The following is a 16,986-nucleotide window of genomic DNA, read 5'->3' on the forward strand; positions in this document are numbered from 1 at the left end:
AAAGAAACTGAAACTACAGACTTCAGTTAATAGTAATGCATGAGTATTGGCTCATTAGTCAAGATAGTCTATCTCAATGGAAGATGTTAACAAGGAGGGCATATGGGCATTCCTGTACTGTCTCTGAAACTTGGTGTCTAAAAATATGAATTTTTTTTTTTACTTTGATAAGGTGGACTTAGGAGCCTCGTGATGGATCTGCTGGCCTGACGTGGTATGTGGCTGCCTGGACTCCTTGACAACTGTGAAATAAATGTGAAGAATAGAAAAGAGTCAGTAGTGCAACTTGGGTCTTAAGGAAACCCAGAAGGATGTGGGCCATTGTCTGACTCCAACATAAAAAGCAAAACAGAACAAATGAACTAACTGAACAGTGAAATAAGAAGATCACAAGATAAGTCATGTGGGGTTGTACAAAAGTAAGTAACAGTGGGACATCTCGGTCTGGCAATGATGGGAGAAAGAGATGCTGCTAAGCACATCACAGCACTATAGCACTGAACTGTGAGGGCAGGAAGCTGGTTTAATGGGGGAAGGCCCACGAGTATCTTTGCAAAGAGAGGATGGATTCCCATGAGAAATATGTCTGATAAACTCTACTGCTGTTTCAGCTTGGGCAATACACTGAAAACTGTCATAGATTTCGGGTAGAGAGGCATCCTCAGAGGGTTTTCACAGTAATGTTTCCTGAGGCCATATGATCACTCACCCCTTCACTTTTAGCATCTATTAACACCAACAGAAAAAGACGTTTAGAAAACGCAGGGTCCAAAACATACATCTCTGTTGGGGAGTGTTACCAGGTTTCCAGACAACCACTGAGACATTTTGAGTATGCTGCAAGGGCAGAGTATACAGAGTGCTACTGTTAGAATCATCCATTCACCGGTGGGGGGTATGACGAGCCACAGCCATGCTCAGTAGAATGACAGCACAATGAAGTCAAGTGGTAGAAAGAGGGAATGACATAGTAACTTAAATAGCCACACGGATAGTGGCTAGTGTAGCGCAGCGCAGTATCTAGAATATATTACATTGCATAACAAGGCCGAATTTCTCAATTAGAGAATGCTTGTAACAAAACCCAAAAGGTGGCATATTAATACTGCTTACAACTCAGATGAGCTACACAAGAGATATATGCAGTAATTCCATGCACCTAAGGCACAGATATTTTGGGCTGGAGAGATGGCTCAGTGGTTAAGAGCACTGACTGCTCTTCCAGAGGTCCTGAGTTCAGTTCCCAGCAACCACATGGTGGCTCACAACCATCTGTAATGGGATCTGATTACCTCTTCTGGTGTGTCTGAAGACAGCTACAGTGTACTCATATGAATAAAATAAATCCAAAAAAAAAAAGGCACAGATATTTTGTTGAGGTGTGAGAAGAAAATGGTGATCAAAACTAATCATCTGAGGATGACCTGATCTTGACTCTCCTGCCTCTACCTCCTGAATTTTAGGGTTACAGGCCAGTGTTACAACCCCTGTTTTATGGGGTGCTAGCGATTGAACCTGGTTTTTGTGCATGCTACGCAAATGTTCCACTGAATGAACTACATTTCCAGCCCTTTAGATACATTTTAAAGAGAAAAGATTGAATACTGAATTTCTGAATAAAACATAACACAGGAATAAGAGACTGAACATACAGCCTTAATAGAAAAACGTGAAGTAGTGATTTCTCTTAAGTAGCACAATGCAGGATATAACTGAGGATGTTCTAGAACATTAGTTCTAGAGATGTGAACAGAATCCAAGAAAGGATGCAGGTCCCCTGTGAGAAAGCAACCTGGGCAGAACATACCCTGGAGTCTTCTTCAGTTCTTTGTATTCTACATTTTAAAACCAATATATCCACTTGGAGAGCTGAGAAATAAACTCATGCATAAACAATCAGCTGATTTTCAACAACAATGGTAAGCACACTGTAAAAAAGACAGTCTTTTCAACAAGCGGTGTGGGGAAAATGGATAGCCACACCCTGAAGATTGACAAACGCTTATCTCCCATCAGTTCCCAAAGCAAACTCTAAATAGACTAAAGACTTAATTGAAAGGACGATATGGAACTATCGGAAGAAAACAGAAGACATGCTTCAGAACACTAGGAAGGACGGGACTTCTGGAGAAGACCCCAGGCAAAAACAGACTTCTTGCCAAGCAAATAATAGAGCGAACAGGCAACCTATGAAATGTGACAAAAAACACATGTAATAAGGGGTTAGTAGACAGGATGCATAAGAAATGAAAAAAGGTCAGTAGAAAACAAAGTGTAATATACCTAAATAGATATTTCTTAAAAGAAAACATAGCAGTTCAATATCACAGGTCAGATCAAAACCACAATGAGATATCCCTTCAGTCCCAGAAAGGTGTTACCAAAAGCAAGAAAGATGGCAAATGCTGTTAGAGAAACAGAAAGGGGGAAGGAAGCCTTGCAAACTGTTGATGGCATTGTACATTAACAAAATTATTTTGAAAAGCAGAACAGAAGATCTTCACAAAATTAAAACCAGAACTAGCATATACCTTGGCAATTCCTCTTCTGGGCACAGGCCCAGATACACAACGAAGTTACTAAGTTAGAGGGACAGCTTCATATCCATGTTTATAGACTCATTAACTGTCAACTGATAAATGGACAAGAAAACTCTCTCTCTCTCTTTCTCTCTTTTTCTCCCTCTCCCTTCCATCCACCACCTCTGTTTCCCTCTCCCTCCCTCTTTCCCTCCCCCCCCTCTCTCTCTCACACACACACACACACACACAATTTAGACATTTAAGAGAGGAATGAACGAGATCTGGTCTGATGTTGTGTTACACTATATGAAATGAGCATCACATATGTCACACACATCTAGACCTAAAGAGGTTGATCTTACAGAAGTTTGGAGTAGAATGGTGATCACTAGAGAATGGGGGACAGTGATCAATGCTGAGAAATAGGTATAAAGGAGGTTCATGAATTCTCCACACTCACTGGATTTTGACACACATGGGCCAGAGGAGGAGGTAGGATTCCCTGGAGCTGGAGTTACAGGCAATTGTGAGCTGCTTGTTCTGGGTGCTGGGATCGAACTCAGGTCCTCTGTCAGAGCAGCGAGCTCGCTCTCTGAACTAGTGAGTTACCTTTTTATTCTCTAACTGAAAGAATCTTAAGGGGAGCAGGTATAGCCAGGGTTGAGGGAGAACCCTCAGAGGTGGAACAGCAACTATTTAGGGAATGTAGACGCATAAAAGTAAAAGCAATGTTTTCTGCAGTCAGCATCTAGAAAAGGGAGAGGATCCTTTTCTATGTAAAATGCCACTCACTCTGACCTCCTGGACCCTGTAAGACCAACCATACTTTGCCACCCATAGGTGATATTTTCCTCAGAAGGCTATGGCATGTTTCAGGTGGATGAGGATCCTGCTGTCCTTGAGTGAAGAGACATTTACTATAAAAATGATTTTCTGCAAACTGTCTCTAGTCCATTAAAGCTGCAATGTAAGTTTAATGCAATCTGACATTTACCATAGCAAATAGTTACCAGGGTGTAGAACAAGAAATAAGTCTGAATCCCTCCCCCCTACCCCCGCCATCTTGCTAGGTTTCGTCTTCACACTATCTAGTCTCTTGGTCTGGAAGTACTCAAGATGCTGTAATCTTTTGGTCCGCTTTTCAAGACAAACATAAAGAGCTGTCCTCTATTGTTGTAGAGTCACACTGACATGGAACACTCTGAGTAGGCCATTAGCAGAACCTGCTTTGTTCAAATGACAAACATCAATGGGCATGTCTCTGGGAAATCGCAGAGCTGGCAAGTGGGGGTGAACTGGGCTGACTGCTAGCAAGATACACCAGGTTTGCTTTGGGCTTTGTTTTAGCAAAGACACCAGAAGTAGTGATTATAGTTCACTTGGGTTTTGAACTGATTTTTAAAATGCTGACAGTTAGTTAAATCACTCACTGGGTGGAATAATCACCCTGAAAGGAACTGAGAGGGTGCAACTTGTATTATAAAATGGAACTGAGTACACGAGACACAGCACTAATGGGTGCAGTAGAAGATATCTTTGTCAGAATAACAGAGATGATTAAAGACGTGAATTAGACATCATCTCCACTGGGTACTCTCAGTGACATGAACACAACAGCTAAATTGAGCAATTACAAAGTTAAGTGTAACTCAGAGAGCATCTTTCCTCCTTTAGAAAACAGTTAATGCCAAGTTAGCTTAGCCTGTCTGAATCACACAGTGACTAGCTTTAGAGTTACAAACTGTTTTGTCTTGTGAAACCCATTGAGAATGGACAGACTATAAATCCAATATGCTGTGCCACTCGAAATTAAAAAAATGTGTTATAAAATGTCAGCTATTATACATAAATATATATGTATATATGGATGTGTATATATCATATCTACATCGACAGCTATGGCTACAAACAAGCAGATCCCTTCGAAACATCATTGAGAAATATACCTGTCTTCACAGGAGCTAAAAGAAGCCAGAAAGAGGGCACCTGGTCCCTAGTTAGAGCTGTTTGTAGTTATCAAGAGACAATTAGCTCTGACTTTTTAGAGCGAGGAAGAGCACAGTGGATCTGGGAGAGAAGAGGGTTGATTTCAGTGGCTGCTTTTGACAGAACTGTGATTATGGAATTGTCAAGTTGGAGTAGCCTTTCACAGACTGCTCTTTATGCAAACTGCTCAAATGTAATACCATGCCCCAAACTACCTCAAACTGGTACACTTCCTATTTGTGCATACTTCTGAAAATTAACCTGTAATTTTATAATTAGATAAAAATATTTTACATAAAGTGTAAGTGACTTTTAAGAAAAAGTCCAAGCACGGGGTATGATTCCTACCCACACTGTGCTTCCCCAGCTTCTTCTGCTCTGCCCCAGCTGTGGGGATGGGTCATGCTCAGCACTAGAGGGCGAGAGCAATGAGCCTCACAGGATCTCAGACTGCCTGTGTTTTAAGGATCGATTTAGTGAATTTCATCCACTCCTTTTCCATTTCTAGGCTGCAACTGTGATTAATGAAAAACAATACCTTCTCAAAGGACACTGATAACACATCACTACTCAGCTTACATCATAATAAACAGGAGTCATTCCTCTCGATGACCGTCTGAATGCTAGCCCTGACAGGATGATCTCACTGCTCTTTATCGAGTTTGCTTTTCCTGATTCACTCCCTGCACTCATACACACACTCACACACAGACTCACACATGCAAACTTGCTTTCTTCTTTACCTGCACTAGCTGTCCTCGGTTTCTATTTTACACCACGCATACTCCTGAACCAGTGCTTTTTAAGAAGCATGCACTAGGGGCCACGGTGATGTCCTAGCACTTGCTGCTCTTGCAGAGAACCTGGGTTCTGTTGCCAGCACCTACATGGTGGCTCACAGCCACCTTTAACTTCAGTTCCAGGGACCCTCTTGATTTCTTTGGCCTCCACAGGTACTAGGCACACATACAATAAATATACACATATGCAGGGAAAACACATATACATCAAATAAATCTTCATTAAAAAGCACTTACTCTATAGTAATTAAAGTTTATGTGCCTTAAGGTTTTCTAATTATTTTTCCTTGAAGCATTGGTCCTTGATATAAAAAGGATTCTCATTTTCATTTCATACCCGAAGTCTCAGTATCTTAAAAATCTGTAACTGTTAGCTCTCCACTTTCACTCGTTTTTTTTTTCTGAATAATTGTGGTCCTTATTATTTCTATTTTCTATTTCAATCAGTTGTACTATTCTCTTTTGGATACATTTTATTAGCTTTTATCTAGTTAGAGGAAGAGTGTGGCCATGCACCCATGGCCATGAGGGAAGTTGCTGGAAGGAGGACCAGAGGAGTTGCTTTCTGTTCTTGAGACCCAGTGCTTCTGTGCTCCAGGGTGCAGTGTCTCTAGGATTAAATATGGGGCCTTGTGACATGAGCCTTTTCTGTCCTCCTACTCCACAGAGGGAAGTTGAGATGAGTTCTTCCCCAGAAGATGTAGGAGATGTAGTATGAACAAAACTCACACATGGCTCTGACAGTCTTGGGCATGCTCTATCAGGTGACAGGCATACACATTCACATTCCAAATAAAAACACTTGGACCCGCTCTGCGACCATCCGGAGGCTGCTACCCTCCTAGGCACTTACTCTGGGATGCAGAAAGGCTGGAGAAAGCTGACTTTGTTCGGCCTGCCAGCCATTCCAGGCTTTCATGCATGTTGGCCAAGGCTTTGAGGTCACTGACGTCACGGAGAATATCTTGTGGAGGAATGAGTTTGTCACCAAGGTTTCCAATCAGAACCTCAGACTCCTTGCCAAAGGCTGCCCTGAAAAACAAGCAAACCACAGCTCACTTATTGCTTGGTAAAGGATGGGGCAGGGTTTAAGCATTTAGTTTAAAAAGAATCTGAAGCAAATAAAATATAAGCATTCATGTATGCTTAGAGGAACAAGCAGAGTCATGCAAAAGCAACGCATGGCTCCTTTAACTCAATGGTTTTCTCAAAGCCTACTGTGCTCTGGAGGGGTGTAAGAAAGGACTCTGGAGACCACCTGGCTAGACACAGCAGAAATGAGAATTTCATAATTTTTTTAAAGGAGAAAGGGGGAGAAGAGAGGGAGAGAAAGAGAGGCGGGAGAGGCTGCTAATATGAATAGAGATCACTAGGCATTGAGCCACACGTGTGGATAAGCAGAGCTAACACCAGAGGAGGCTGAAAGAGGTGCCTCAGCCTTTTCTAAGTCCTAAGGCTTTTAAAACTCAAAGCAGCTTAGTGAACAGATGTGGGGGCTCCATTTGAGTGGAAAACACAATTTAAGCTTTGAGTAAGCAGTGGGTAGTGACATGAAATACAATAAAAAAATTCTTAATGGACAAACAGGCCCTTAAGATCTAGTGCCAGAGACAGACAGAACTTGAAATCCAATACCAGATCCAGCACTGTGACAGAAACAGTGAATGAATGAAGTGTGGTGAATTAAGTGCTGATAAAGGTGTCTGACACTAAGCCATCGCCCATGATTAACGTCATTTCAGTAGAAGGTTATGCTCTAAAAGAAAAAGTCTGAGGTGATTGGCTGACTTGGGTCTGCTGTGGTGAGAGGGATGATAGAGCACATGATACTTGAGTGTACTGACAGACACTACTTGTGGTCTGAGAAATACACTGGAGGTGACTGCCCCTCCAAATGCCATATGTCTAACTTCAAGAGATGCATAGGTAAAAATTAGTGCCCAGATTTCTAAGTTGGGATATCTAGGTATGAAGCCTTAGTCTGTTGCTTGCTGAAAATGTCATGCTGAAATTCCCTGTGGGACACTTCTGGTAGTAATGGCACCAACCTTTCCTGAAGTAAAGTGAGGATCAGGTAAGGTAGTTTTGAAAACTTTTCACTGGGAAGATATCAGTAATCATGAAAACACAATCTCCATATGTCCATCCCCCAGTTTCACCACCAGCAACTCACAGTGAACTGTGTTTTTTGTCTTCATCCCCTGCCGGGGATATTTAAGCATATAATACAATGCTTAAATTGCTTAACAGAAACCATCAAGTTTTAGTTATTATTTTTCTTAGTGCCATTGAGGCTAGGTATTTATACATGACTCAAGGTATGTGCTGATAAGTGCACTTACATAGGCAAGAGCAAGCAGTGGGAGGTTAAGCCCCAAGGGAGAGTACTGCAAATGGAACCTTCAAGCAGTACAGTTACTATAGAGGTGAATTACTATGACACATACCCCTTCATCCCCTACCTAGTGCTCCTTATTCCAATCCTGCCTAGTTAAGGCCCTTCATATTGCTGAGGTTGAAAATGTGCCCAATGTCAAAATGATAAAACAAACGATCTCACTAAGTCTTCCCATCCCTCTTGCCAATGTGGTTCTGAGTGCCATGTGATACGGAATCAGGGCTGTGTAGGAGACAATTCTCTGAAGTGATCATGGTGGACAAGGCCCACTCTTGTCTATTCCCTGTCTGGCATGCAGCCATAGCAGCTGAGATAGAGTGGTTCTTCTTAGACATCAGGAGACACTGCAAGAGGAAGTCATTGCTAAGAATAACGGAGCCAAAAGATAGGCACAAGCATACTTGTGACATCACAGGTGCCACACTGCTGCCCCAGACAATACACTGCTTCTGGGCTTCATGTCAGAGAAGAGAAAATGAGGGCCTTATTGTTTGAGCTGCTGCTATTTCCACTTTGCTAGTAGTTGCTAAATGCAATTTCTGACTGACACAATCATCTAATTAGCATAAGTGAGTTCATCCTCAGAAAACTTCCTCTGAATTTGGCTGTCCTTAAAATCTAGTTACTGGGAAAAGCAAAACTAAGCCTCCTTCATGATGTGAGAAGAGAAAACATCTATAATATCTTCCCTTGGGCTAGGCTGCAAATATCTACTTTTTTTAAAATGTCCTTATAAATCAACTTTTCCAGCCCCTTAATCACCTTTGATAGATATAACACAAAAAATGTCTCTGAGCTGGGAGATTACAAAGCAACAGGGGAAGCAATGAGCTTTGAAAGCCAGGCTTGGAGCCACTTTTATGCATGTAGGTCTAACCCTGGGTGGAATGTGACAATCAAGACAAGTGCATTTATGCAGAAGTCTAATCCATTGTGCAGGGCTGTGGGCCCCAGGCACTGCATGCTGGTCTCTTCCCTCTGGATCAGTGACATTTGCTTAACCTCCTCAGACAGGAGAGCAATAGACTTAGAAAAATACAAACTGCCTCATGTTGAATACATAGCAGACATCTCATTTGATGGGAATCCATAATCACCCCTTAACAACCTGGAAGACGCATAGAGACCATGACATGGAGAATAACTGATTGACAGCTAGAACCATTTCACACACAAAATCATTCCTTTGAGGATTTATGTATGTGTGAAAGAGCCTGGTGGAAGAGTTTTATGTGTTAAAATAACCTTAGCAAGATGCCTGGCTGCAGATTTCTTTTTTAAACTCTCTGACTTATTAAATTGAACCATATCAACACTGTGGAGTCATTAGAAATTATTCAATAGAGAATCTTAATATCACAGAAACTGTTTGGTGTGCCTTATTTTTAGTGATGATATGCAGTTGGCTCAAATAAGCTATTATTACACCATGTGCACAGAATATGATAGAAACTGAATAATCCCATATATGCATCTAAAGAATATTGGGTGTCTATTTGCTGAAAAATGTCAACTAGGGGACTTGAACATTCTTTAAGATCTTCTGTATCTTCCAAACTTTCTTCAGCAAACATGAAAAGACATTTAAATAGACATGCTAGGAACCCTAGGAAGGGAGACAGGAGGACGCACAGGATTCACAGACACCAGAATGATACTAGGAGTCTGGATGGCTTGCGGCTGTCCTTGAATTGTGGCTCCCTTATGCTAAAGATGCATCCAACGTTTCTGTAAATATTTCACCACCACATTGATGGCTACTGATAACTTGATGAGAATTATTGCCTCTTCCTAGATCTGAATTTTGACAGTTTTTAATCTTCTTCTTTTGAAGCATATTATTTAATGAAGATAAACTTTTGAATGCTACAGGCAACAGAAGAATTATGTTGAGAACATGACATAACAGGCACTTGGTAGTAACAGGTCCTTATCACTGCTCAGAGATACCATGATGTGTGTGTGTATGTGTGTGTGTGTGTGTGTGTGTGTGTGTGTGTGTGTGTGTGTGAATGCCAGGGACAGAAAGCAGAAGTCATAGCTCCTATGTTTAAAGAACTGATCCCTTAGGAAGACCCCCTTCATAGCCAGATGGCCAACAAGCACACATAGTCTATGAAATTGAAGGAGTGTGTTAAGCCTCTTATCTTAAATTTTACCACACTTAAAAAAAAAAAATCTCTAAAAACCTTGATCTGACAAGGATTCATTTAGGAGAATTTTGCTAAGAGTGTTAAATCTGTTTAACTTAATTTTACCACACAATTATAATCTTTAAAGAAGTCTATCTGACAAGAATTCATTTCAAAGAATTTTGCAAAGGATGCACAAAATTGTCTCCATTTAGAACTTAAATAATTCTGTTATCTACTGAAAGGAAGAGGAAAAAAATCTGCATTTTCAGCAGGCTACATGGAATTATGAAAGAAACATCATAAATGGTTTCAAAAGTGATTGATTTGAAGATTTGAGCTATATCAGACATGACATATACCCATTTCTATCTCTTTTCTTGTGCTTGTTCCCTGAATCTTTTCCTACCATTTCCCAGTGCTGAGCTCAGCTTGGAGGTGACAACCTCCAGATAGTGGAGCAATGTTGCCTGTAGGGCAAGGGCCACTGAGTCAAAATAAGAACAGGGAAGTGCCAAGACCCATGCCAATGGCTATGTAGATAGAGAGACTCCTTCCTTCCTGGGCCTGACAGCGCCAGATTCACATGAAACAGGCACATGGGGTATGGGGCTGCCTTCCTTGCCTGAAGGTTTTCTACCAGTCCCTCTGTTAGCTCTTTCAGGGTTTAATTCACGGCCACAATATCTTGTTCAAAGAGTGCATACCTGGCTTTCCCTTCTCCAGCCATACTCTCAATTCAGATGATACTGGCAAGTATAACAGTGGGATGGCCTGGGCAGAATCCGGTTCTTACCAGTTAGGAAAGTACTTACAATATCACTGTGCCGGAATACTTGACCAAAAGACTAATCATATTGTTCCCCTTAATAACAAGGAAAGATGAGTCTGGGAATTCAGGATTAAAAGTAAAGATAGTCTCTTCTCTCATCAGTAATATTACTCATGGAGTTACGGTTCTTTCCCCCTCAGATTTGGGCTAAGCCAACCTTGGTGGTGCCCAGGAAAAAGTACCTCTGTTGGAAGATATAACAGTGGCTGCATTTAGTTAGAAGGATAACTTGTCGTTAGGCTGCTTGGAACTTTTCACATGACTGAACCAACAGGCAGAGAAAGAGGTTACTTGGATGCCTAGGAGTCACCTAATTTTCCAGGGAGAAAGTGAGTTACCTCAGTGCAATAGGATTAGCAGGATCATGTAAGTACAGGCACTGCTCTTAGTAACTTCATGTTCACAGTAAACAGTATGTTAAAGTCATGGTACACAGACAAAGAAGGGTAGGCTCATTAGGAATTCAGGTCTTTAAGGAACAAAGGCTAGAGAAAGACAGGAGAGAACTTTGGCCAGCTGAGGCACTGGCTACAGGCAAGGGCAATATGGAGCAGGGGGCAGCAGTATGCGATCCTCACTCCTGCTGTCTTGTTATGGGAGTAGAAAGACAACAGAGGCAACCTGGCATGCCAAGACAGGTAGCAAACCAATGCTGGTTTGTGCTTTTACTTTATCTAGTATTTTATTACTGTTGGATAGATGAACAAGGTTTCCAGTTCCCTCATGTCCCTGCTAAATTTGCTATTTCATGATTTTTTTTTTTTGCTTTTAAATAAAACCATCCTCATGCATGTATCAGAGTGTTAAAGAACTCATAGTTGAATGCAATGATTCAGGAGACTCTGAGTCTCTACTGAAGGGTGGAAGAATAGAGAGTAGCTTTACACGATGAATTACTCTGTACTTAGAAGCATGGCTTTCTAAGATGTGGGTATAAAATGAGAATGATTAAAAACGAGTGACAGAGGGTAGATCTTTCTAGGATCTGTAATTCACTTCTGCCTTTTCATGGTTGTGATATATTTTGGAAGACTGTAGCACAACCCTTGCTCACCGTTTGCAAGACATGCAGGCTCTGAAATCAGAGGTCTTGGTAGAAAACTGAAAGGCAAAGAAAAGGGAGAAGCAGTGCATTTGCCCATAGTAGTCAGCCATGGCTGCCTCTTCTGTGTGGTTCTCTATACCCTACTTACTCTGGCTTCCTTGATCTCTACTAACATGTGCCCCTTCCGTCATTTCAGCTATTAGGTGGTGTGGAGGTCATACCATTATTGTGGTTAACACTGACATCTCCTGTGTGCTACTCTGATCCTCATTAACCCTGGGGATCAATTCCTACATTATGTTCACTATCAGTACATGAAGTGGATTGCCCAAGTTGCATTTTGATGTATGTAAGATTCGATACTGAACCCATATTAATGCTAATGAGAGTTAATTATATTCTTTGACAAGGTGACTGGGTGGTTCTGTTGTGGAGGTAAAGAAAGTAAAATATGCTGATATAAACTAATAAAAGTCACTGAAGAATTATCTGAAAGAGATTAAACTGATGAAAGCAACAGCAGGCCAGGTCACCTGCCTGGATTCCTAAAACTACTGACTGGTTCTTATCAGATGTGACAATGACTCTTCCGTTTTCACACTTCCGCTTTTTACAGCTGCTAAAGCTTCAGCCTTCTCAAACTTCTAATTTGTCCTTGTCAAACATGATGGGGATAGAATATCACTGATGGTTCTTTAATCAGGTTTTCAAAATTTGTTTTTCTAAAATCATCTCAGCACAATTAGGGAAGACACTTGAAGTCAACTCGTGGCTTCCACATGCACATTTACCTGGTCTGTCTCTCTGTCTCTGACACACACACACACACACACACACACACACACACACACACACCTTTTGAGTGGCTAGATGAGGCTCTGCAGTGCACAGAGACTGAACTGGGACAGGGTATGGCAGAGTCTTGGTGTGTTCTTTGGAATGAAGTCGTATGTGGGTAAACACCAACAGCTTTTCTTTTCTTTCATTTTGTTAGAGGATGAGAAATAAATATTCCTTTTATTATTTTTTTTTCAGTTAAAGAAACAACAGGGTTTGTGGGCTTCTTCTCATTTAGGGGTAACAGCCAGCAATTCACCATGGTTGCTGTGAAGTGGGGATGGATAGGGATGCCCACTTGTCCCTTTGTGCCTTTAGATCAGCATATTTACTGGACACAGAGCACGAGGCTTAGTGATTTATGATGTATGTTCTGTACACTTAGGTCCACACTTACCCCCCTTTAAGTAACTAAGAATCTAGTTCTTATCTCAGTGGATTTTCTCATTTTGGAGATTCGTGTGTAATTGCTACTCATATCCAGGCTTACTCTTTCCTTTCATTTTCCATATTTTTAGGATTCATCCATATTGAAGGATGTAGCAGTACTTTAATATTTTCATTTTAGCAAACAAGAATATATCATCTGATATATCAATTCGTCTAATCAGCATGTGGATTTACATGGTTGGTTTCCAACTTTAAGTAGTTATTATGATGATGCTAAAAAGATTTGTGTATACAACTTTCTTTCTCTTTCCTCCCACACTCCTCTCTCTTCTCTTTCCCTCTCCTTCTCCCTCTTTCTCTTTGACAGACTCTTGTTATGTAGCTGAGGCTGGCTTGCAACTCACAATTTTCTTGCATTTGCCTTCTGAGTGCTAAGATTGGAGAGATGTGCGTCCTGCCCTTTCTTCCTCTCCTTAGCACAGCCAATTTACTCAGGCCTTCGTGTGGTTAGGCAAATATTCATTCTACAGCCCTATTTTAGTTGATCCAAGGGCTTGATAGGTTTCCCAGGATCTGGACTAGCCTCAGTGTCAGAGCACCGGGGATTACAGGCTCGTGTCTACATGTGCAGCCATGTCACTATCTTGTATACATTTTGTGTAAATGGGTCTTCACGTGTCTTGGTACCTAAAGGTGGGCTTGCTGGACTGGATGATAAAACAACCTTTGACCTTTGAGGAAAGGTTTAGGGGTTCAAAATCCCATATCCTTGTCAACAATTGTAATTATTTGGCCTTTAAAATTATAGTAATGGTCTCACGGGAACAGTAGTTTTGATCTGCATTTTCTTGACAGTTAATGATCTTTCTGTGTGATTTTACTTTTTAGCAGAAGTTTACAGCAAATTTTCCTTCATGCTAGTTCCATTTTATACTGTATCACAGATTCAAAGCTACCTCAATAGCCATGAGCACAGTCAGTGTTCAGAGTTTGCTTTCTATATGAAAAGTAATACTCTGCCACAAAGAAACAGGAATTATTGGGAGAGATAGGCTTGGGATAATTTGTGATGATTAAAGATTAATGAAATCATGTCAGAAGAAATCAACATTGTCCTTGTCTTTATTTCAGATGATTTTACATCTCTCTCCCCAAAAGAGTAAAAGTAATATTGACTTTGCTTTAGCCATAAAGAGGAAATGGTATTGAATTGGCTCCCCTGTCATGGTACAACTACAAATGGAAGAAATAATTAAATGGCTAATCAGATGTTGAACAAGAGGCAACACAAACCGTGATTCCTGAGAGAAGGCAAACAAAGAAGTAGCCATCCCAGCTTATCCAACTGGTGACATTATCTAGATGACAGTGCAAGCAAGTCTCTCTCTCTCTCTCTCTCTCTCTCTCTCTCTCTCTCTCTATATATATATATATATATATATATATATATTTGTGTGTGTGTACTATATGTATGCGAGAATCCACACATATATCTCTTAATTAATAAGCATAGAATATATCATCAAAGTAGGGAAGCATATGCATACATCCATTACAATACCTTGACGAGTGACATAGACAGAGGGCATTCAGGGCCATTATGGCAAGTATGAGTAATAAAAGAATTGAGTTCATTTCAGAGTGTATCATCTGAACACAAGAGAATCACATTATGAATCAATAACAAAATGTATCTGTGCCATGCTTCTAAGTAATCTCAGCTCACAAAGGAAATCATCAGGGAAAGAGAAAATACTTTGAAATGAATGATAAGAAAAATGCAGTATGTCAACATTTGTGGGACACAGCTAAAACAGAACTTAAGAGAGATATGTAAAACTGTAAATGCTCACCAGAAAAAGAGGAAGAGGAGAAGGAAGAAGAAGGAAGAAGGGAGAGGAGGAGGAGGAGGAAGAGGAAGAAGAAGAGGAGGAGGAGGAAGAGGAGGAAGAGGAAGAAGAGGAAGAGGAAGAAGAAGAAGAGGAAGAAGAAGAGAAGAAGAAGAAGAAGAAGAGGGAAGAAGAAGAAGAAGAAGAAGAAGAGGAAGAAGAAGAAGAAGAAGAAGAAGAAGAAGAAGAAGAAGAAGAAGAAGAAGAAGAAGAAGAAGAAGAAGAAGAAACAATGAAGAAGACGACAGCCACAGGATCAATGATGCCAGCTTTCTTTCACCCTTACTTGCTTATGGTACCATACAAAGAGTAAAGTAACCCAAAGTTAGCCAAAAGCAACAGTTAGAGAAATGAAAAATCTAATCAGTAAAATTAATGAAACAACAAAAAGGTTCTTTGTAAACCTCAATTGATAAAAATGAAGCTTGGTGATTAATGTCCACAGTGCAATCACTGCCTATATATTTAAGAGTCCTATATATTTATCTTATTATATAAGAGTGTTACTGGAACACAGCTGCTCTCCTTATCTGTGTGTTGTGTACTATGGTTGCATTCATACTACAATAGCAGAGAAAAGCAGATGAAGATGAAACTACATGGCTCACAAAGCCAAAAATACTAAGAATCTATGTTATACTAGAAAGAGATGGGCAGCTTTTGCCCTAAATAAACTGATTAATAAAAACATGAATGGACTCATACTACTAATATCAGAAATTAAATGGGGGCTATTACCACAGATCCTACAGACATTAGAAGGATACATGGGAATTTTCAAACCTGCCCCAGGTCTTTGACTTCAGTAACTTAGATCAAAGAAATAAATAAATTCCTTGAAATGTTTAATTTATGAAAGGGATTCAGAAATAATAGGATCTATAAATATACACATATGCATGCATATTGAGGGACCAAAATAATAACTAAAGGTTCTCAAAAGGAAAAAAGAACAGATGGCTTCATTATAGAATCTTATCAAGCATTTAAAAAATAATACTAGTTTTATGCAAACTCTTACAGCAAATAAAAAACAGACAAGATGTTGACAAGGAAGTGAAGCGATAAGGGCTCTGGGCAATTTCATATAGTATTAAATATGTAGTGATCCCATGATCCAGCCACTCTTCTTCATGTGATTATCCAAAAGAATAAAGGCATATGAATAGTGAAAGATTTTTATAAGAATTAATGAGCAACACAGCATCATTAATAGAATTTTAGTTATAAGGGACTGGATACAATCAAATGCTTGTTAATAGAAGTCTGTGGGAAAAACTATAGTCTTCCCATGCACCAGAATACAAGTCGACTATCGATATAAAGCGCCGATGAGAAAAGCTCTTACTACTCTTGAGGCAGGGAAACCTGGGAGAATGAAGCAGAGTGATACCTGAGGACAACTAAGTGCCATGCAATAGCCAGCTTCACAGCCTCAGACAATTCATACTCTGAGGGTTAAGAAAGGTCACACGAGTCGAGTTCTCATGAGTTAATGCAGTATACAGTCAAAAGGACAAACCACATATGGCAAAAACATGTTTCCCATAACAGGCATAACTGAGTAACAACAGAAAGCACTACCTGAAGTAAATTCCTATCTGCTCTACCTGGGAGGAGCATGGAAACACTTTCCAAGAACAATTCCATGTTTTTAAGAATCTGAGGTCAAAAGACGGTCTTGTTTTCTTGGAGTATTCTCACAAGCTTTCAGAATTCTCCATATATGACTCCATAACTGGATTGTGTTCTGAGAAAAATGATATGGAAGAAGTTCAAGCTGGTAAGAGGAGTGAAACAAAAGACAAATAAAAGTGTGTATGAGTCTATTAACATGAAATCGTAGAAACTAATCTAATTAGGTAAAACTAATATATGGTGAAGGTATCAGGACTGTGGATGTTTCCAATGTGGAGAGGAGCAAAGAACCTTTCTTGGAGTAACGGATGAGTTTTACATACTTGTTGGAGTATAGGTCTTGTGTGTGTGTGTGTGTGTGTGTGTGTGTGTGTGTGTGTGTGTGTGTGTGTGTGTGTGTGTGAGAGAGAGAGAGAGAGAGAGAGAATTTGTTAAAACTCATCAAAGTGAACACTAAAATTAGCTGCATTTCACTGTCTGTATTTCAGTAAAAACATAAACGAGGATACAAGGTAAT

At 40.3% G+C, this 16,986-nt stretch overlaps 1 protein-coding gene across 1 annotated transcript in view; it reads right to left on the reverse strand.

Moving 5' to 3' along the window:
* Exoc4 (exocyst complex component 4) overlaps positions 1 to 16,986 on the reverse strand; it is a 725,423-nt gene that overhangs the window by 102,161 nt on the left and 606,276 nt on the right. Inside the window, exon 14 of the mRNA XM_032906792.1 lies at positions 6,162 to 6,340. Within this exon, the coding sequence (XP_032762683.1) occupies positions 6,162 to 6,340 (179 nt within the window). The remainder of the gene's footprint in view (positions 1 to 6,161; positions 6,341 to 16,986) is intronic.

Source organism: Rattus rattus, chromosome 6 (genome assembly GCF_011064425.1).
Source record: "Rattus rattus isolate New Zealand chromosome 6, Rrattus_CSIRO_v1, whole genome shotgun sequence".
NCBI classification, from domain to species: Eukaryota; Metazoa; Chordata; class Mammalia; order Rodentia; family Muridae; genus Rattus; species Rattus rattus.